Below are 22,016 nucleotides of genomic sequence, written 5' to 3' on the forward strand. Positions count from 1 at the left end.
ACAGCTTAAATTCATCCCTGGAACTTGCAAAGGAGGCTGATAATAGGAATTTATTGCTGAAATCTTGCTGATCTGATCATAAGACATGAATTGCTTTTATAGTAAGGCACCTGCAAAATTTGAATACGGAAAAATGAATGCTGTTTTTTTAGCAATGTGTGAGAAACATTTTCCCATATGCTCTAGGTAAAAATAAAGGCAAAGGCTATATGCAAAAAATCTGTATCCTATTTACAGTATATTTTAAGCCTGATTCAATTCCTGGAGCTTTGCAGAAATGTTTTTAACCACACCTTGCAAGAGGAAGAACGAACAAACCCCACAAAACCAGACTGTCTCAGCACTATGATGTCACATGTTAGTTTCAACACTTCAACATACTTAGCATTCCACCACTGGAGAGCAATGGAGGGGAGGGCAGAGCTTGCATCGCTGGCTGATCTGCAGGCCCTGCTCTCTTGAAGCAAAAGGGAAGGAAGCAACCTTCACAGCCCAAAAGGGAAAGAGAGAAAAGGAGGAGCTTTGCACTTTCAGAGTAAAGGCTTGAAAGTAAGCAGGCAGCATTTCAATAGAGACACAGAAGCTAGTCTCGGTGGTTCCCGCCATAACTATGTGCCTCGCTCTTCCTTCCCTGGCGAGGTGACGAATTCTACACCATCTTTCACTCTGCAATATGTGATACACTGGCTGTTGGTTGTAAGACGAGGCACAATACCAAAACATCACACACCACATGTCTTAAGCTAATATATATATATTTAAAGTCCATATATTACCCAAACCAGTTTGTAATCAGGCAGCAGCTTGCTTTTAATCAGAACGTTTACCAGACAACACAGTGAGTTGGAGAGATGTTGCCTACATCCCATATCCTCCTTCCTCTTATATAAGGTGCTGAGGTTTGCTGTCCTCGTTTGGAAGAAGTAAAGGACTTCCTGGAATGCAGGTGGCGTACCTAGTGGTGTTCAGTAAACAATGGTTCTCCACCATTGTTAGTCCACTGACCTTTAACATTTTCTAGGGAAGAAAAGCAGGCTCTACAGCTCTTTCAGTCACAAAACCTTTGTACTGGTGGCTATTGCTTTGGAAAAGCAACAAACATAGTTCAAGACCCATGAAAAAGTAAGATGAGGGTTCGTAAATCACAGCCGCAGCCTGCACCCCAAAAAACAGTAGAGCTACGCTCTGTAGTCTTGTTTGACATCTCTTCTTGAGGGTGCGTTTGGCACAAGGTCTCAGACCGCACACCTCTTCAAGCCAGTGTGTGTCACTGGAAAGAAACAGGCACTTCAGGTGAATTATTTTTGCCTTCACAAGAATTCTGCTCACAGATCTGTAAAGAAGAGTTTGCTCCTTCCAAAGAATATATGGATTATAGAATAACTGACAGGAAAGAAAAGTCTCTTGTGCTTTCTACTGTTCAGGTGGTGGTGGCGGGGAAGCCTTATTGAAAGATAAGGGAGATCTGTAGGCTGCTGCATAAAGAGGGGTTAGTGGGAAGACTTCCTACCGCCTCAAAATTGTCTGACTCTTGAATGCATTACAGCTAAGAGAGCAAAGGCCTGTGCTAGGCCTGGCTCACAGAAAGCAGACCTGACCTTCCACCAGCAGTGGAAGAATGTGAAGGCCTGGCCACAAAAGGAACCATGCTTGCAAGTAGGCTTCCAATATTCCAGGCAAACACTTCCTCGTGGCATTGTAAGAGTTCCCTCTCGTCCCTCATCCTTCAGAAGGGATGTCCTGGGTCAAATTCTGGGGGCTGAGCTGCTTCAGTGATTCTGTGGACATGTCTTCCTGGTATGGCCAGGTTGGTGGCAAATCCCGCAAGTCCGTGGCCTCTTGGTAGTGGGCGCCTTTGCGGAAGAATCGCTGTCTGATCTTTTAGTCTTAGTTCCTGAGCCTCTCGTGTTCCCTTTGTTCGTGAAGTGGTTTGAAGGAAAGGCGGCGTCTGGGGATAAAGAGAAGGAAAACATTTAAGATTACTTCAGATGACAGAAGTGTGCCATAGAAGAGGGGTTGCCACTTCTATTTTTTTTTTTTTTAGGTCTGTGGACACGTTGGAAATTTTGAGTGTGTATCTCTCCACTCCCCCACTTTGAGACAGAGAAAGGACACACATGCACACTTTCCATTTCCAAGGGATCTGGGTCAATGCTGGATCCTATAGAATTAAATCTGAGCCTTTGAAAGCAAATATTGCTGAAACTGGAAGTGGGAGAAAGCTGAAAAAGGAAGTTGGAAGAGTGACGCTATTTTACATATTTTTAACAGAGAAAAAAGTAACAATGCACAACCACAACATGACCAAGGGGGTGGGTGTTCATGGACAGCACAGGAAGACTTCAAGGGTGTCACTGCCCCCCAAAGGGGGCCATGTTGGCAGACCAAAGTACAGTAGTGCCTCGCAAGACGAAATTAATTCGTTCTGCGAGTTTTTTCGTCTTGCGAAGCACGGTTTCCATAGGGTATTAACGGTTTTAAGAAAAAGGAAACAAACTTGCAAGACGTTTTCGTTTTTCGTCTTGCAAAGCAAGCCCATAGGGAAATTCGTCTTGCGAAGCAACTCAAAAAATGAAAAACTCTTTCGTCTTGCGCGTTTTTCATCTTGCGAGGTACCACTGTATATTGTTGATGGTGGCATCTGGCCCCCCCTTTCTCAGCTCTGAGGGGTGGCCTGCTGCACTGTGAGACCCGAATAATTTTTCCAGCCTGTTTATTCTAATCCAGCTACACCTACGATAACCAGGGGAAAAAACTCTTTAGGGATTTGCCCTTTCCCCATCCTTGCTAGCCCAGGGCTGGTTAAACGGAGAGAGTGAGCAGCTTGAATACAGGACCTTTTGCCTGCTGAATTTCCCTCTGCTGCCAGCTGTGTGCTAAAATCTCAAAACAGGCAAATACAGTATTTTAAAAAGTGGAATCTTCGAGGATCTAGCAGATCAGCTGGAACCTACTTGGGAAGGTAAGTTTGCAAGCGAAGCCACGTAGGATATTGGCAATTCCCTGCCATTTCAATCCAAAAAGGCGCAGAGCTTCAAGTGACCTGCATTTGTATCCCACCATTCCTGTAGAGAGCTCAGGCGGGGTGATGCATCTCCTTCCCCTGCCAGCTTTTCTCCTCCCAGGAAGCCCCCACACTGGGCTGATTTTAACCCGACTCTCGAGAGTCGTCCCCCGTCCCCCAAACCATCTAGACCCCTTTCCTTACCTGGTGCCGTGTTTTCATCCGCCCACTGGAAAAAGCCACACTGCTGTTCCCTTGGCTTGGAGCAGGTGTGGAACTGACGTCCTTTGTTGGGTCCTTCTTTCTGAACCGTCCTGGTGACAGCAGGCTGGCCACACCTGCACACAGCTCCTCCTCCTCCTCCAGGGTCAGACCCGTCACTCCAAGAGCGCCCTGAGCCCATTTCCCCTCTACCAAAGGGGCCTGGAGAGGGTGCAAAGCCCCTGGGTATCCCAGTGTCTCTGCTGTCCGGTTGCTGATCGGCCCACAGGAAGAAGTTGCAGCTGCCAGCGCTGCATTTATAGAACTGCCTGCCTTGGTTGGGTCCTTCTTTCCGGACGGTGAGCAACACAGCCTCCTCCCCACAGTTGCATACCACCGCGTTGTTCCCATCAGAATTGGCAAGCGCAGGGGGAGGATTTCGGGCGGCCCGTGCAGGAGGGCCTTGGGGAGCATTCGGGAGTGCCCTGTGGCTGTTCCGGTTGCTGTCGGCGCGGTTAGAGGAACGGTTGGCTTGTGAGAGGTTGCTTGCTTGGCTGGTCGTCTGCAAAGGTCTTGGTGGCCCTTGAAGGTATTTCAGATCCAGGATCTCCCTCAAGGTTTCATCGCAGCCTCCGATGCAGCCAACGAACTCCAGGGGCATTATGGGCGGGAGGCTGCCCCTCTTGAACTTCATCTTCAACCTAAAGAACAGAGGTGTTGTAAGTTAGCACTGGGCTTGTTCCTGGCCAGCGTAGACAGCAACGGCTAGTCCAGGGGTGGGGAAGCTGTGGCCCTCTGAATGTTGCTGGACTACAACTCCCATCATCCCCAACTCTTATTTGTTCGTGCTGGCTAGGGCAGCTGGGAGCAGAAGTACAACAACACCTGGAGAGCCACAGGTTCCCCACCAGTTAACTAGACCATACAGTGGTACCTTGGTTCTCGAACGTAGTCCGTTCTGGGAGTCTGACTCCCAAAACCGTTCAAAAACCAAGATGCGGCTTCCAAAAAACGTTTGCAAACCGGAACACTTACTTCCGGGTTTGTGGTGTTCAGGAGCCAGTTTGTTCGGCAGCTAAGCCATTCGAGAACCAAGATACCACTGTACTGTGTTATTTACTAGATCACAGTTCAAGCAGTTGTCTCTAAGTTTTTATTCATTACAGCTGTCTTTAAGCAACTGAAGGCCTGCCAAGCAATAGATGGAGCAGTTATCCTCTGCTGTTCCAGAGGCCAGGACAAGAACCAATGTTTGGAAATTTCAGAGAAGCAGATTTTGGCTGAACGCTATGGAGAAGCTTCCTAATTGTAAGAACTGTTCAACGGTGGAACAGACCTGTGGGAAGCGACGGGATCTTTGACGGAGGCATTTGCATACTGCACTATAGATCCTGCACTGAGCAGGAGATTAGACATTCTAAGGATGCCTTGCCAGTCAGCTCCCAGGGTCCTGCAAAGAGGGCACTCTGCCTATTATCTTCAAAAATGTGCAAGTAAAGGTCTTGCTCGGGAAGGAAACCTAACCCACATAGCGCAGGCCTGTTAGATTGTATCCAATGTTAGTTTGCTCAAAACAGACCTCAGCTGGTTAGCTCAAGGTTGCAGGTTCAATCCCCGTACAGGAAACCTGCATATTCCTGCATTGCGGGGAATTGTACTAGATGACCCTTCCAACTCTACGATTCTATGGTTCTACTGTGAGTAGAAGTTTGCTGGCTATAATTATTGTTAATTAAATTTCTATACCGCTCTTCATCCGATGATCACAGGGCAGCTTACAATCAGGGTGGATTTGATTTAAATCAAATCGATTTAAATCACAATTTAAATCACTAGCCAGTCAGACTTGATTTAAATCACTAGTCAGTAAGACTTGATTTAAATTTTTTTTTTACAGAAAGGTTCAACCTTGCTGGCATCCTCTTAATAGCTACAACCAGATGAAGGTTTCATTTTTGGAATTTTCTGAGTAGTTTTTACAGTACTATCAAAAATGACTGATTTGGTTCTACTATTAGAAATACATTGACAGATACTTATGAAATTATTGTGAGGTTTAATAAGTTAACTGCTTATATTTGGACAACTTTTCTGCTGTACTTTATTGGAAGGAGAAAAATAATCATTTACTTGGTAACAATTTAAACAATTTATTTAACTAAAACAATAACATTATAGTATATGTATCCATGTTTTTAACTGATGTGGTTAAAAGTTGTTTGTTTTTTTTTTAAAAAAAAACCAGACTGAGTTTTAGCACATATGAAAAACTTAAAACAAATCCTTATTTCCTGATGAATAGCCTCTGGACTAGAATGTATCTTAAAATAGAAAACTATCTTTAGAAAGATTTTTCCTCCAAAAGTGTTTTATTTTAAAAATCTGATTTAAATTTAAAAAAAAATAAATAAAAATAATTAATTTTTGTCCACCCTGCTTACAATATTAAACTACAAAAATACATACCGTGATAACAAACAAAAACAATACCCCCCACTGTCCGCAGCTACAACTCGGTGTCCTGATTTTGCAGATTTGGCTGAGCATTTGGAAAACGTGGGACACTTGAACAACCTGTTTTACAATGGAGGGAAATATTGCAATTCACCCCCCGCACCTCCCCCTTCAATAGCTGCCGCACAACATGGGTCATGCGCCACTCCATAGCAAGGCAACCTCCTGCTACAATTCCCTCTAATGTGTCTGAGGAATGGATCTATTACTAGACTGAAATGCAAACACACTTCTCCTGCCTCTCAGGAGAAAATTCCACCTGAATCTTCAACCACTTCAAAAACCTGCCGCTAGGTATGCACCCCAAACTGTGATGTGAACGGAACCAAAGCGCCTCCCCGTCTTTAGGAAAACACTCACATGTGCACCGGATGTGGTCTGCACACTTCGCAGATGGAGTCGTCCTTGCTGACTTCCAGCAGAGAATCGGGGAACCACACAGCAGATTTACAGGTGGGATAGCCCAAGCAGCTGAGGAAAAACCTGGGGATTTTTTTTTTAAAAAGAAAAAGCATTAAAAGGAAACAGCAGAATGGGGGAGGAACTATGGGAGGGGCTGTAGTTCAGTGACAGAGAATATGCTCTGCATGCAGAAGGTCCCGTGTTCAAATCCCGAGAAGTCTATGTAGGGTAGAAATGTCAGGATGACAGCCCACAGAAAATTCTTGATTCCCCATAGATATTATCTGTGTGGCCAATTGTAATGTATGGACTCTTCAGAGGCAGGGCAGGTAGTGGGGAAAGAACCCAAGTGTCTTCCCCTGATGAACGCATCCCTGTCTGGTCACCTAAAGGTAATTCTTGCTTGTCCCAGGTGACCAGGCAAACAGTTATTTGCAGACTTTGACTTTGTGGGTTGGCATCACACACGAGGAGTCGGACCATTGCTTTGGTATGGTCTACACAAGTCATATTCAATATTTTCAACCCATTTGGGGACCTGCTTCTCATTCAAAACCCAGCCAGGGAGTTCAATCCTGCTTTTCAGCCCAGGATTCAGCTGCTTCTCTACCCATCCCACACCTGATGTCAGGTGCGAGACAGGTGGGTGTGGCTTAACAAAAACAGTGTGGCAGGCCAAAGGGGGAGGCCTGGGGAGCCAAAGTTTCCCCAGCCTCAAACTCTGCAAATATTAATCAGCAGAGAAGGAATACTGTCCATTGGGCAGAATTTCAAGGGAACGCTCTCTAAGCAGGTTTGGGAACTGCTACCTATCTGGTCGCCCATGGTGAGTAACAATCACCTCCAGACGACCAACAAAGACAATGGGCTCATTCCCCCCCCCCATTAAGTCCCATAGTGACTTGCAGATATGTATTTACAGACTGACTAGTAAAGCATTTTTTTGTGAACAAATATATTTGCAGACTCGTTTGTAAGCTGGGTGTTGTTTTAAAATGTCAGGTAGTTTACTCTCATATTGACCCAGAGCTGCGTTATTATTAGGCACACTGAGGGCACTGCTTCGGATCTTGCTGGGATCCAGACGTGGCAGATCCCACCGCCATGCCTGCCTGCCTGCTGCCCAACCCTCCCACTGCTGCCACCGCTTCTGGTGAGCTCTCACTGCCGCCACCACCTCTCCTCACTTCCTGGTTACGGGGGGGTGGAGCTGCTTCCCTCCTCTGCCACCAGAGCAGCAGAAGAAGAGGCAAAAACAGGACCCCAGCTTTGGCAGGAGGGGGCAACTTCTTGTTTCTCTTCAGGTGGCTAAACAGGATGGGCCGCCCCTGTACTGACCCTCCATTCTTCTTGGTCTTCAAGACCATGTCGCTGTTGCACTGTGGACATTTCCTAACAGGATCTGGCATTGCTGGGTAGATCTCTTCTTCTTGTGCAACGTGGGTCACTTCCCCAAAATACTGAGACAGAGCCTCATCCAGCCTGCAAAGACAAACAGACAAAGCTGCACTTGTTTTCCCCGGCTTCCAGCTGTTTCGGCTCAAAGGATTAGTGGGTTTATAAGTATTTGCACAGAAAACAAAACGCAAGCAAATCAGCGTTCGTTCCTTAGCAGGAAAGGTTGCGGAAGGCCATGTCAGAGACCCAGTTTCTGAAGGGAGGGGCAAGACTCCTTAAAAAGGCAAAGGGAGAAAAATTCTAGAGTAGGCACAGGGAACCTATGGCCCTCCAGAGGCTGTTGGACTCCAGCTCCCATCATCCCATGCTGGCTGAGGATGATGGGAGCTAGAGTTCTGCAACATTCAGAAGGCACCCCCTCCCACCCATCCCTGTGCTACAAGAAGTGGCTCTTGCCGGGGAATAAAAGTAGAAGACAAAAGAAAATGATGGGTAAAAGGAGAAATGGGAGGGAATGAAAGAACAAAAGCAAGAGTCTATTTTTTCAGCTGCATTAACTGCTCACCTAACTTGGGAGGTATGAGTAAATACAGAAGAGCGTAATGTAGAATTATCTTTCCTAAGAGAGGCTAAAAGCAGTTTGAGAGGGGACAATACGTGCCTCACATTATTACAGAAAGGGTGAACACATGAAAACAGGCAGAGCGAGGCACTCCTAGCAGACTGCCAATGTTATGAGCGGACTGGGAGTGCACAGCTCACTCATAAAATAATTGCACTTCTTCCGGTATTTATTTACGCAATTCATCTTATGCGAATAAATACCTACAGTAGTACAGCAACGCTGACCACACCCAGTCTATATTCCATTATCCGCTTCAGGAGTGGACGACCAGCAGCGCTTGGCCTGATTTCCTGTAGATGGCAAGGGTGGGGGGAATTAGGGGAGAGGGGTGGTGGCGGTGGCAGAAAGACAGAAAAGGGTTGCCCTGCTCACTTTTTTGTCTCTGGCGCTGCCCACTGATAGCATGTAGCCCCCAACACACGGGTAGGCAAACTAAGGCTGGATCCAGTCCAATCGCCTTCTAAATCCAGCCTGCACACAGTCCGGGAATCAGTGTGTTTTTACATGAGTAGAATGTGTCCTTTTATTTAAAATGCATCTCTGGGTTATTTGTGGGGCACAGGAATTCGTTTTTTTTTTTCTTTTCCAAAATATAGTCCGTCCCCCCATAAGGTCTGAGGGACAGTGGACCGGCCCCCTGCTGAAAAAGTTTGCTGACCCCTGTCCCAACAGGGGGGGAAAAGGTTCCCCAGCCCTGACAAAGGCACCTTTCATTTACAAAATGTATATTCCCGACTGTGAACACAAGGAGCCAAGACTAATTTATTGATGACTCCATGGGAAGAAGATATATTTGAACCCAGGTTTCCTGTGTGTGCCTCATGTCTATTGGAACCACGACAGTAATAAGAGCCACCACAATGTTGCAAAGCAATGAGATATGGAGGAGCTCAGCTGCCTCTCCTGGCTTGGGCTCTGCCGAGTCCTAGAGAGGCAGGAAATGACTCACTTCTTTGCCTTCGCGACAGCTTCGATGAAGACTCGCTTGTACTTCTGGATCTGCTCCCTCAGCACAACAGATTTCTCCTTCCTCCCCTCACAGATCAGCTTCAGATCAGCTTCCAGTTCGGCTCGAAGGTCAGGCTTAGACATCTCGTAGCCCATGGCATCGTAGCCTGGAGGGTGGGGTGGGATGAAGACCTTGTGGTGAGGGAAAGGATGTGAGGAAGAGCGATCCTAAAAGCTCACTTAGAAGGCCCATCCTTACCTTCTACCAGCCCCATCCCCAGCTCCCCAGGAAGGAACCTCTGCTCTGGGGTGAGCCCCACGTACATGCGGGACTTGATGGTCTCAATGTGCTCCGCGTGGGTGGCATCAGTCCCTGAAAGTAATCGTTTCAGTTAGCACTCATCAGCAATGGGGGGCCTCCTGCCATTATTTCTTGCACAGTACTGACTGAGAACTGTATTCACTACTCAAACGCTGGCTTAAAAGACTTGCAAATGCATGCAATAAGCAGGGATACTGCATTTTGCCACTTGCACAAATCAACCCCTGTACCTACTGTCTACCAGTATCCCCAGAATCCACAGCTCCTTCCCCATTCACTTCGAAGAGGAGGAGTTTGGATTTGATATCCCGCTTTATCACTACCCGAAGGAGTCTCAAAGCGGCTAACAATCTCCTTTCCCTTCCTCCCCCACAACAAACACTCTGTGAGGTGAGTGAGGCTGAGAGACTTCAGAGAAGTGTGACTGGCCCAAGGTGACCCAACAGCTGAATGTGGAGGAGTGGGGAAGCGAACCCGGTTCACCAGATTACGAGTCTACCAGTCTTAACCACACCACCACCACACTGGCTCTCCTCCACTGTACCCTTTTATCACTAAAATGCCCATCCCACAATACGTGTAAGTTCTCCACACACTGCCAAAAGTTTCGGTAGCTTTTAGGCAGTGTGGTGTACAGAGTGTCTTGAGACATGTGATTACACTTCCCTTGAACTGCCTGTAGGGAACTAACCAATGCCGTGCTTCTCCATGAGGGAAATGAGGTCAGCTTCTGTAAGCAGCTGGGGTGGGCTGGTCTCCCCATCCGTCATCTCCACTGTGGTGGGCTGAAAGCGAGACCCCCTCTCATAAACTGGGATAACCTGTGGGGCAAGGGGAGAGAGAGAGACAGGCAGAGAGAGAGAGAGAGAGAAAGAAATGATACATTTGGAGTTGCTTAACTTAGAAAAAAGGGAATAAGGGGTAGGGCTGGGCAATATCTGGTTTTCAACTTCACTATATATCGCAATATACCGAAGTCATTGTGGATTAGTGCTTTACTGAGTGAGATCTTCCTTTGCAGCATGGCTTGAGCTCACATGGTGCTGCAACAGAAAAATGAGCCAGCTGACATCATGCTGATCTCAGGTGCTTGACAGGTGAGTGGGGAGCTCAGGATCTGGCCCGCTGGGTTGAAAAGATTCCCTGCCCTCGTAATAATGAAATACTGAATGGTTTAGTTTATATAAAATATGCAGGGATTTATGTTGTGAAAAGTGAACCATGGAAAGAGAGGAAGGGAAGTCATTGATATTTTAAGGTTGTTTAAGTGAATTTTCTAAAATGTAAAACAGAAATTTAATAAAAATTATATACACACACACACACACACACACACACACACACATATATATATATATATATATATATGGATATGGTAAAGGGAAAGGGACCCCTGACCATTAGGTCCAGTCGTGACCGACTCTGGGGTTGCGGCGCTCATCTCGCTTTATTGGCCGACGGAGCCGGCGTACAGCTTCTGGGTCATGTGGCCAGCATGACTAAGCCGCTTCTGGCGAACCAGAGCAGCACACTGAAACGCCGTTTACCTTCCCGCCGGAGCGGTACCTATTTATCTACTTGCACTTTGACGTGCTTTTGAACTGCTAGGTTGGCAGGAGCAGGGACCGAACAACGGGAGCTCACCCCATCGCGGGGGATTCGAACCGCCGACCTTCTGATCGGCAAGTCCTAGGCTCTGTGGTTTAACCCACAGCGCCACCTGCGTCCCATATATATATATATATATATATATATATATATATATATATATGGCTCCCTACTCCGTGGGCTGGGCAGACATTTGGCAGGATGGTTTTTTAAAAAAAAATCATGTTCTTATGAAAAGGGAGTAGAGTGTATGCATAGCCAACATATAGCTACCACCGGTCCGAAAAGCTCTGTTGGCACACCATACTGTTTCCGTAAGTCTTTTTTTTTTTTTTTTGCCTTTGACATTTACAAACGGAGGGACAGATTTGGCCCAGGGGATCTCTGTTGCTGACCCTGCTATTGAGTCCAACCATACTGAACAAGTCCCACCTCACCTTATCGCTCCACTTCTCGTAAGGGTAGACATCTAGGTAATTTCTGGCCAGGATCATCAGCCCATGAGCCACAAAGCGCTCATTAGCAATGTCAATCTCCACAGTTGTTTCTTGTCCCTTTGCATCTTGTGAACAGCAGGCCAGGAAGTGACGCACAATGAATTCATAGAGCCGCTGATCATTCCCCTATTAACAGAGTGCAAAGGAAAATGCATAATATGTGAATGGCATTTGAGAGGACAACAAGCTTCTGGTTCAGTTCAGGGAGACAGCTTTGGGCAGGGTAGAAAACAGGTATATAATAAACAGAAACAACAAGCAGCAAAGGATTCTAGAGTGTTTCACAAACTTCCGATAACCATGGCACTTTAATCTGAATGGGAAACTTGCATGCCCTTACACCTGAAATGGCCTGCTATTTAAAGCATGATAAGGTTGAGATTACTGTAATGTGCTCTGTCTGGGGCTGCCCTTGGCTTTGGAAGCCCCAACTGGTCTGCAGGAATATCTTTGGTCATTCCCCAAGTTGGCGAGGCTCATTTGACAATTAAAAAAAAGCCTTTAGTGTTATCGGTCCAGTCCTGTGGAACTCTCTGCCAATACAGATTCAGCAGGCACCATCTGTTCTAAATGCCTGCTGAAAATGATTCCATACTGCCAGATCTATGCAGGCAATGAAGAATACATCCTTTCACAATGATTAATTGATGCCGATTTTCAACTTTTTTTTTTACCGTTTCTATTGTATTTTTTAATGGTTTTGTTTCTATAAATCGCTTCGATTTAATTTTTATGACACACCACCATACTAATACTTAAATAAATTAAAACGAGGCTCCACCATCATGTTTCTCAATGAGGATAACCTGTCACGGCTCCTCTGCCAAGTGGCAGTTAGAAAAACAAGCCAGCCAGTCAGATTCTTAAGAGTAAACAAAGCAGCATATGGTGTAATAAACAACAAAAAAGCGACCCCAACCACATGGGCTTACCTGCAAATTTCCTGCGTATTTTGTAGGATGAATAGGGGGGTGGGCCTGATCTGATTTAGTTCCACTACGTGGGGTCGGCCCACCCTGGTCCAGAATCCTTTGTGCAAAGGCTCCCCAGTGAGGGTCTTGCGTTTGAAGTTGCACCAAGTTGGGAAGGTTTAGGTCTTTAGGAAAAATGTTGGTCTCTGTTCGAGGATAACTTATGTACCTTAAAAATAGGAAATAAAGGGCCATTAAAAAATGACAATTTATAACATAAAATAAGCATTACTTTTAAACAAATCTACACCTAATTTTGTTTAAAGGCCAGATGTTTTTTAGTAGCAGATATTAGCACTCAACAAGCCACAGATATAATACTGCTTCGGCCCTGTATACCTGGAGAAGAGTTTCCGGCCCCATCCTCCAGCCCGGACACTGAGATCCAGCTCCAAGGGCCTTCTAGTGGTTCCCTCACTGCGAGAAGTGAGGTTACAGGGAACCAGGTAGAGAGCCTTTTTGATAGTCATTTGCGTCCTTTGGAACGCCCTCCCAGCAGATGCCAAACAGGTAAACAGCTACGTGATTTTAAAAAGACATCTGAAGGCAGCCCTGTTCAGTGAAGTTTTTAGGGTGTGGTGTCATATTGTGCTTTTACTTTTAGTTGGGAGCCTCCCAGAGTGGCCAGAACAACCCAGTCAGATTGGTGGCATATTAATAATAATAATGATGATGATGATGATGATAAACCATTAGGACTTCCATGTGATCCTGATCCATCGCTCATCTTCCATTGTGTCTGCTTCTGGAAATACTGACCTGAATGTTTTGTACAACAAACACGCACAAACTATTGCAGTTTTTACCCCTGAGTGTAGAGCTTCTCAGCGATTTTCATGGTTTCTTTGGCATTTATTTTCAGCTTACGGGAAGCCAGCTTCTCAAGTTCCTGTACCAGAGGCAGATGGGGGAAATATATGCTCAATGACTGCATCGCCAGATGGTCAATGTGCAATTTGACATTAAAATAAGCTGGTCTATTAGCTTCAGAAAGACCATAGCACGTCTAAAATACTAATGAGGGCTTCCGAAACCAGGTGCCCTCCAGATGTTGTTGGACTGCAGCTCTCATCAGCCCCAGCCAGCTTGACCAACAGCCAGGAATGATGGGAGTTGTAGTCCAGCAACATCTGGAGGACACCAGGTTGGGGAAGACTGTTCTGGTAAACACGCCAAACTCTGAAAATTGTAGCACTGGTGTCTCAGCTCCAAGAAAAAGTAGGCCTGACAGTCACATATTTCAATTAGTAAAAGACAGAAGCAGCATCTTCCAAAAGCTTTGCAAGTGGCGTAGGGCAATGTCAGAGCTTTTCAGACTTATCAATACTTCCCTGTTTCTCCTGTATGTTGTACTTGATAAATATTCCACCAGTTCTAAAGCTGAGGAATTCAAGGGTTTAGCCTAAGGAACCCAAAGCTTTCATACATTCAAAAAGAGAATCTTTCTATGAGGCTTTCCAAAAGGACATTGATTCAGAATACGAAGTCAAGTAAGAGCTCTTGATTAGTTGCTCTCTTGAGAGCCATTTCCATTACGTCCTAATGCCAGGACCCTCTTTTCATAAACGTACCACGGTGTCTAGTGGCAGGGGTCTCCATTTACTCCTTGGTCTGCTCCCGATCTCCACAACTGTGGCAACAGGATCCTAAGAGAAAAACAAGCAGCAAGAGTGAGCAATCTCCGGGGCCTTGGAATGCTAAGAGAATGCAGACCGGACTATGTAGTTTCTTACCTCCATGCACATTTGGTAGAGAACAAGGCATGCTGTGTGGTTGAAGAGACGGTTCCTCTTCCAGCTGAAGTCCACAGTGCCTTCCTCATGGTCATGAGTCACTGCAGAGAGAAGGCAGGTCACTTTTGAGACCCAGCATCACAAAGGTCATACAACACAGAAGCAATGCACTCAAAGCAGGAGTGAGAAGCTTGTGGCTCTCCAGATGTTTTGGACAACAACTCTCATCATCTGGGCCATTGGACATGCTAGCTGAAGTTGGTCCAACATCTGGAGGGCCACATGTACCTCATCGTTGATATTTACATACAAAATTGTGCTGGGGGAGGGCGATTCCACTCAACGTCAACAGAGGACAAGGTCCAAAATTATGAGAAAGACAATACATTTATTTGTGGGTAAAAGCAAGCTCCTATAGTGGCAGACAAATGTTTTGTCAATGCAAACAATTTATATAAACATAAAAAAAGTTTTTGCAATTTACATTATTTAATAAGAAAAGGTAAATTGCAAAACCTTTTTTTTTTTTAATGTTTTACTTTCTGCATTTGATATTCTGAAACATACCTTTAATTTTGTAAAACAACTCAGGAACAAAGGCCTGAATGGCTTTAAACCTTTCCACCACAAACCCCAGTGTTGGGAACTGACAACTTCCGTAGCTGATCAGCTGTTCTGCTAAAACGTTGGGGAAGAGTTTCTGGAACCTCAAAGTCTGGAATCGGGTGAAGGCAGCACCTAGGCAGAGAAGAGAAAATAAGCCAAACGGCCGTGCATCCATCTGTATGGAGAGACAGGTGTTACTGCGCAGGACTAGCCATGAGAGTATGTTTCTAGTACTTAAGTTTTTTTAAAACAACAACAACAATTGAAAATATAACAAGCAGTGCATTACCAGAAAGCTCACAATTTTTGGAAATACACCACATGCAGAGCAAATACCTGTGCTTTGAAAGACCTTTCCCAATAATATGCTAGTATCATCTTTATACTGATTTATGCCACAATATCCATTGTGACTCAAGTATCTACGAGGGGTATTTATATGCGGATAAACTATGCCTTTCTCTCCCATACCTATCCTGAGATCCAACTCTTGTCTGACATCCACAGCATCGCTAATATTTTGATTGGGCTGGGTGAGATTCTCACAGGCAGTTCTGATGGCACCAGGCGTGATCTCGGAGAAGCGAGCTCGGAATACCTGGAGGCTCGGCTTCACTGTCCACCAGAAAGAGAGATTAATGGCAGATTTAGACAGAGGAAGCAACATGATTAAAATATTTTAAGAAATCTCAATAACATCCCAGTGGTCCACAAAACATAGCTGACATCTTTTATCTCATAGTGCTATTGTTAAAGAAGGTGTTTTTAAGTTGATTTAATAGGCCGTGGTAAGAATTAGGAGAGAAAATACTTTTAAGGCATGTTGGGCTCAAGGTCCAATAGATGATGAATCTTTAAACTGTGGCTTGTGGACCACCACTGGTCCAGGTGTGCTTCTGGGTAGTCCATAAGACTATCTCAAAAACAGGAAATACTGCTGAAGGTAATTTCCAAAGACAAACTAAATAAGAGCTTGTATCTATTCCTTTGTTCCACAAATAGGATTGATTCATGCCAAATTCTGAATAAAAACTCAGCTCCTTCTACACTCTGAAGCAGCTGCATTTGCACAGAGTAAAGGGGAAGCATTACCAGATGGCAAGCAGATGTTGCTTCCAATTCACATGCTTTGCAGCACAGATATTATGAATCAGGACCAACTCTTAACTGAAGCACATGGTATTGCTGTGTCAGAATGCATAAAGAGCCAACTTCCAGAAGCCTTGTCTATGGCTTCCCAGGTAGATATTAGAAAATGTGATGGTCCACAAAATCCACAGCAAACTAGAACAACAGGGGCACAAAGGGTACACTATAAATCCCAGTGCTGCGTGTATCACTGTGCAAGAGTGGGAGAATTTGGAAGCAGGCTCAGAGGCCTAGATTATTAGGCACCACATTCTCTGCTTTTGGTCCACTATAATACAAGCATTTCAGGCGGAGGGGAGAGGAAATCACTGCATTGAACAGACTGGGCTGCATCCAAACTACAAGAAAGAAGATTCCACCTAAACATTAGGAAGAAGTTCCTGACAGTAAGAGCTGTTCGACAGTGGAATTTGCTGCCAAGGAGTGTGGTGGAGTCTCCTTCTTTGGAGGTCTTTAAGCAGAGGCTTGACAACCATATGTCAGGAGTGCTCTGATGGTGTTTCCTGCTTGGCAGGGGGTTGGACTCAATGGCCCTTGTGGTCTCTTCCAACTCTATGATTCTATGATTCTATCTGGGAAGACTCTGCTTGAAGGAAGAGGGTTGGTCTACATGCATTTCACTGAACTAGGATTCTGTTAAGGGGGGGTCACATTCTCACACCACAACCCCACACACCTGCTTTGCAAACATTAATGATCTCGAAGCCAATGTTCTCTCCTTCGCGATCGCAATCTGTCCAGATGACCAGAGCCTGGCACTGCTGAACTTCTCGCTCAAGTGTTCGCTGGAATAAGTAGCGGGACAAGATGAGAGAACAGGGAAACAAGCCACCCACAATGCTGCTGGTTTTAATTGCCGCCTGCCACATAATTAGCAGGTGGCAAGGACACAGAACACATTTCTACAGCTAACAGGCAAGACACACCATGCTCCCAGGCCTAGGCCAAAAACAATGGGACTTACTTCCAAGTACACATGCGTAGGATTTTGCTACAACGATGAAAATCTATGCACACCCACCTAATCTCACTGATTTCAGTGGGGATTGCTTCAAAGCAAGCATGCACAAAATCAGGCATTTCAGGGGGCATTTGAGAACAGAGGATACCAGTTTTCCCATTGCTTTCTCTGGCTTTAGTATTATTATTTTTTACTGCTGTATTGTAGATTTCATTTTAACCATGTAGCTATTTATGTTTTCATTGTTATTGTTTTGTGTCAGGCGCCAATCTGGTGCCCTACAGGTGTTTTGGACTACAACTCCCATCATGCCCAGATGGGGCTTCTGCTAAGATGTAATTCAAAACTGCTGGAGGGCACCAGATTGGAAAAAGCTGTTCTGCATAACTGTTAAGTTGTGGAGGTTGCGGACTCTCCTTCCTTGGAGGTTTTTAAGCAGAGGCTGGCTGGCCATCTATCATGGATGTTTTAGTTGAGATTACAGCATTGTAGGGTTGGACTAGATGACCCTTGATGTCCCTTCCGATTTTACAAGTCTACGATTCAAAGTTGCCTTGTGAGTACTAATGAGTGGAAAGATGGTGCATATACATTTAAAATAAAGAGGTCCCATGTGCCTCAGAGTATGCAGTACAGTTGTACCTTGGAAGTCCGTTCGACTTCCAAAACATTTGGAATCCAAAGAGTGACTTCTGATTGGCTGCAGGAAGGTCCTGCAGCCAATCGGAAGCTGCGGAAGCCCCCTTGGATGTTCGGATTCCAAAGAACGTTCGCAAACCAGGTTTGCGACGTTCAAGAACCAAAACGTTCAAGTACCAAGGCATTCAGGATCCAAGGTACGACTGTACAATGTTTTACCTGCCTCCCAATCACCTACTAGCCGGTTTTAAAGGGGGAAATTGGAGCCTGCTATATACAAGCCTGGTGAGGAAGTTCAGCCCTGATTACAGACTAACATGGTTTTACATCCCATTGCATGGATTTGCAAGACCCAACATTTCTGATCCACAGTACAATGCGGAGGCAACAATTGTGACATTTATGGTGTCTGGCCTTGGGGTAGAATGCCTTGAGTCATAATTTGTGAACAAGAAAGTAGCCAACAATACTGCAGAGTGCAACTGCAAGTTCAAGCTGTCGTAACAGTTTGCAAAAAGGCCCCTTCAAAAAGCAGGCAAACTTGCCCCTGCTGAAGGCACAAGGGATGCAACTGGAAAATATTACTAGGCAAAGATCTTAGATAGATGGTAGAATGGTAGAGGATAACAGCAGTTACAGCAGAAAGCATTGCAGCAACACAAACCTTAATGTCCATATAATTTTCAGGGCAGAATGTCTCAATTTCGGCATCAAAGAGGACAAGTGGATTGCAGCTGTGCCTGAGTGTCAGCAAAATATACAGTCAAACAACAACAGACAAGAGCAGGCAACAAGTCTAAAGAAATGCCTTCCACTTTCTAAACACATCTGCTACGGTAAAGGTAACAACTTCCTACAACTTCTAGTCAAAATCTCAGCATGTAACTGCAGAAATATGAACTATCCTCAGAGATCCACTCATACATACCATTTTCGAAATGGAATCTTAAAGTCTTGAGCCAGCAAATGTCCAGAAACAGAAGTCATCACCACAGCTACATTCTGCAGAAGCCAGAGGAACAAGGATTATTCCCTGTCAGAGCCAAAGAAATGCTTAAAACCCTCCGCCTATAGTGGGCTTCTAAGACAAAGTCCTCTCAGGCTCATTGTAAAGAGATCAAGAAATAGGGTTCAGTCACTGCCGTGCACAAATGAATCCGGCTTCCTAAAGAAGAACCAGAGACACTTCCCAAATTCAAACACTTTCAGTTTGTGTGTTTGCATGTGCCTGTGTATATACACACATATATACATACATACACAAATGTGATAAAACGAGCTTCACAATTACAAGGGGGAATTTATGAAAAATACTTATTCTATTTGGCTCGGTTACTTCCACAGAATGGAAGTTGGCAGAATCCCCAAGGACATGCTCTATGGAAGGCTTCCTCAAACTTGGCCCTCCAGATGTTTTGAGACTACAATTCCCATCATCCCTGACCACTGGTCCTGCTAGCTAGGGATCATGGGAGTTGTAGGCCAAAAACATCTGGAGGGCCGAGTTTGAAGAAGCCTGCTCTATGGGGAGCTGGCTTCAGGTACCAGGCCCATTGACAGACCATCCCTGTGTTACAAAAATGTCTGCAAATGTGATGTGAAGGCAGGCAATGGCAACGCCACAGTGCAGGAATATCTTGCATGAAACACTAGTGCTTGGAGACAGACAGTCAGGTTGTGTATCCAGAGGAGAAAGTGACCAGAGGAGGAATGACCACTGGGAGGAACACAGAGAGAAGAACCGCTGTGGTGCATCTACACTGATTCGTGGGGTTGACCTCACTTACCTAAGTAAGCCTCAGTGAATTCAACAGGACAGGACTTACTACTGAGTAGACATGCTTCAGATTGTGCAGCAAATCTGTGTAGTAACTACCACTATCTTTTGATGTGGATCAGAACCTGCCTCTCTTTCTCTCTCACACACAGTTTCATCAGATCAGTAGCAAAGCACAATGGTAAAGGATAGCTGGATACATACCTGGCCAAACATATGATACTGGCATTCGTAGATCTTGTTGAACCTGGAAAACCCTTCTCTCTAAAAAGGAAGAATTCCAGGACATAACAAATTAGATCAACATATAGCTAAGATGTGTAACGTTTAAAATGAGGGTAATCCTGTATAAAATTATTTCCATCTGTAATTGTCAGGCACCGCTGAAGTCACGATAAGCATACATTTTGCTGTGTGTGCAATAACTGGGAAGACTGATATTTGGCATCTTTTGAGCATATCTACATGCAGCAAAATACATGTCTGCGATCGTCACAGGTTGCATACTATGCTCAGGTTGGATATAGGTTTTTCCATATAGGAACACTGTCACACTGGAACCAGTCCTCAGCTGCCACCACACACCTCTTCAGGCATTACAGTGTCTGAATAATCTCCATTTTTGACCAGCAGCACTGTACAGCCTTTCGGTTTGTGATTCTTTTTGCGGACCAATATTTCATCAGAAGTGCTGTGTTTTAGCGGTATAATGAGTTTTACTCCCCTCCAACCAAACCTCGGGGTGGGGAAGACAACATTCGAATAAATAAATATTGTATCACTATTGCACTCTCCTACCCTCCTCATCCTGCTGTTGGAAAGGATGTCTGCAATTCCCCTGGCAGCATCATTTTTCTCTGCCACGCAGAGAACCTTCTGGATGTTGCGGACCATCGTGCCCTCAGCAGCCTGAGAGAAGCAAAGACTCCAGGACCGGAAGAGCAATCCAACTCCACAGCGGGCAAACAGTCTGCTCTGACCAATCATCCTGAGAGCTGGGCCCAATTCCCAGCCTGCCAAGCCATGACGGAACCTTCTTCGCAAGGCTGCTTTGTCTGTTTATAAAGCCACCATGGAAACAATGGGATCAGCACCAAAAGTTGGTTAATACGGGATTATAACCCAGTTTCGGATACAGTGGAAGACAGCTCACTTGCCACACGTGAACCGTGAAAGGTTGCAAAAACAGCTGGATGTTCTGATGTGCACAGGTTCCCATTTCTTACAAACGTGGACTTGTAAAGGGATGGAGTTCTTTGACAACCCAAGGCTGTTGGACTAGGAACGGGGGAGGCCTGCCAACGTGCTCCGCAGCAGGAACTCCTGTTTCAAGAGGAGACCATTCAAACCAGCACCAGACTGTGTTTCCCTCAGTGTCCAAGGTGGAGGAAATCTGTTTCGCAGCTTGTCCCTGGTCAAAGCACGATTCTGAACTTATCTGACCACTAGATCCTACTCCAGTGACCCACCAGGATTCAGACATGTAAAACCCAGGGGGCCCCCACTGGCTGCCTTATAACTCCAGTGCCAGCACTGCCCCTCCCACCTCAAGGCCAAGCCCACCCCTCCATCCACTCAACAGCTGCTTGGCCAACACCCCCCCCCCACGATGGTCCTTTCCCTACCTTTCTGCCCCTCTCCTTTCTTTTCTTCCCAAATCCAGCTTTTTCGCTCTTTTTAATATTCCCTCCCCCAGCAGAAATAAATGCCAATCCTACGTTGTTGCTTTTTTAAAAGCCTCCCTCTCTCTTGAAACCTTTTCCTCCACTTTTTAATAACCTCCTATCAAAAGCTCGCTCCCACCCCCAATTTTAAACAAAACAAAAACGTCAAACTCCCCCTCCCCCAGAGCTTTTTCTCAGGGGTCGCTTTTCTCTGCCTGTTTTGTCCCCCCCCCTTCAGTTCCTCCTCCCGGCCCTCCCTCGGGTGCTTCGCCCCCTTTTTCTTCCTCAAGGTCTTCCCCACTTTCTCTCTCTCTCCTCAGGCTTCCCTGACTCTTCCCTCCTTCACAGAACAGGAGCTTTCCCGCCTGCCAGCCGTATTCCGCGCCGTCGTAAACGCACGACGCGAAAGAGAAGAGGGCCGGGCGGGTTCGTTTCCCTTTCTGTATTGCTTTACGGCTTCTCCGAAACAGAGAGCCGCGGGGGAATACGCAGCAGTAGCAGAAGCGGGAGGCGGTTGCGAGCGCTTGAGAACTACCACCCCCAGAATGCCCCGCGGTGGCGGCTGACGTAAACAACCGAGCTACCTAATTTTTTTGAACAGAACTTTTTTTTTTAACGCTGTTTTCAAGTAGTATTACATTCGCCAGTTCTGTGCTGCCTCTACTTTTGCTGTTTTAAAAAAAGGGGGGGATGAAAAGAAGTGAGGGGAAAGAGGGAACTGCAACACCCATGATGCACCGCGGTCGCGCGGCCTCTTTCATATTTTAAAAATTTTATATATTCGCGCCTTTGCAGCACGAACTTAACCAGCCTGCTCCTCCTATTATTTTATTTTAAAGTCTAAGTTGTGTGTGAAGGGAAAACGATTTTTATTTTTTATAGAGGAATCGCTTCCGGGGTCACCCGGGTCGCTTCACAACAGGTCATGTGACTCCAAGATGGCTGCCAGGCGGCGGCTGTGAGGGGGAAGTGACGGTTCGTGCTGCAGGCGCGGGGC

The 22,016-nt window shown here is 45.7% G+C and overlaps 1 protein-coding gene across 1 annotated transcript; it reads right to left on the reverse strand.

Moving 5' to 3' along the window:
• Positions 1–785: 785 nt before the first annotated feature.
• On the reverse strand, positions 786–21,829 carry TOP3A (DNA topoisomerase III alpha). The gene is made up of 19 exons (XM_080980979.1): positions 20,154–21,829; positions 19,560–19,619; positions 18,507–18,580; positions 18,243–18,318; positions 16,655–16,763; positions 15,301–15,444; positions 14,791–14,961; positions 14,224–14,324; positions 14,062–14,136; positions 13,297–13,379; positions 12,452–12,659; positions 11,460–11,645; positions 10,106–10,235; positions 9,352–9,465; positions 9,094–9,259; positions 7,460–7,603; positions 6,080–6,202; positions 3,209–3,906; positions 786–1,948 (listed from the first exon to the last, which is right to left on the reverse strand). Exons 1-19 carry the CDS (start codon positions 20,340–20,342, stop codon positions 1,770–1,772), a joined length of 3,030 nt encoding a protein of 1,009 aa, XP_080837105.1. The 5' UTR covers positions 20,343–21,829; the 3' UTR covers positions 786–1,769.
• Positions 21,830–22,016: the final 187 nt, after the last annotated feature.

Source organism: Podarcis pityusensis, assembly GCF_964106645.2.
Source record: "Podarcis pityusensis genome assembly, chromosome: 14".
NCBI classification, from domain to species: Eukaryota; Metazoa; Chordata; class Lepidosauria; order Squamata; family Lacertidae; genus Podarcis; species Podarcis pityusensis.

Coding starts and splice junctions, on each gene's coding strand:
- TOP3A (XM_080980979.1), bottom strand. CDS start 20,342: ATGATTGGTCAGAGCAGACTGTTTGCCCGCTGTGGAGTTGGATTGCTC. Junction 18,319..18,506: donor AAGATTCCATTTCGAAAATG/GTATGTATGAGT, acceptor GCTGACACTCAG/GCACAGCTGCAATCCACTTG. Junction 7,604..9,093: donor GCTGTCGCGAAGGCAAAGAA/GTGAGTCATTTC, acceptor TTGTCTTTGCAG/GCTGGATGAGGCTCTGTCTC.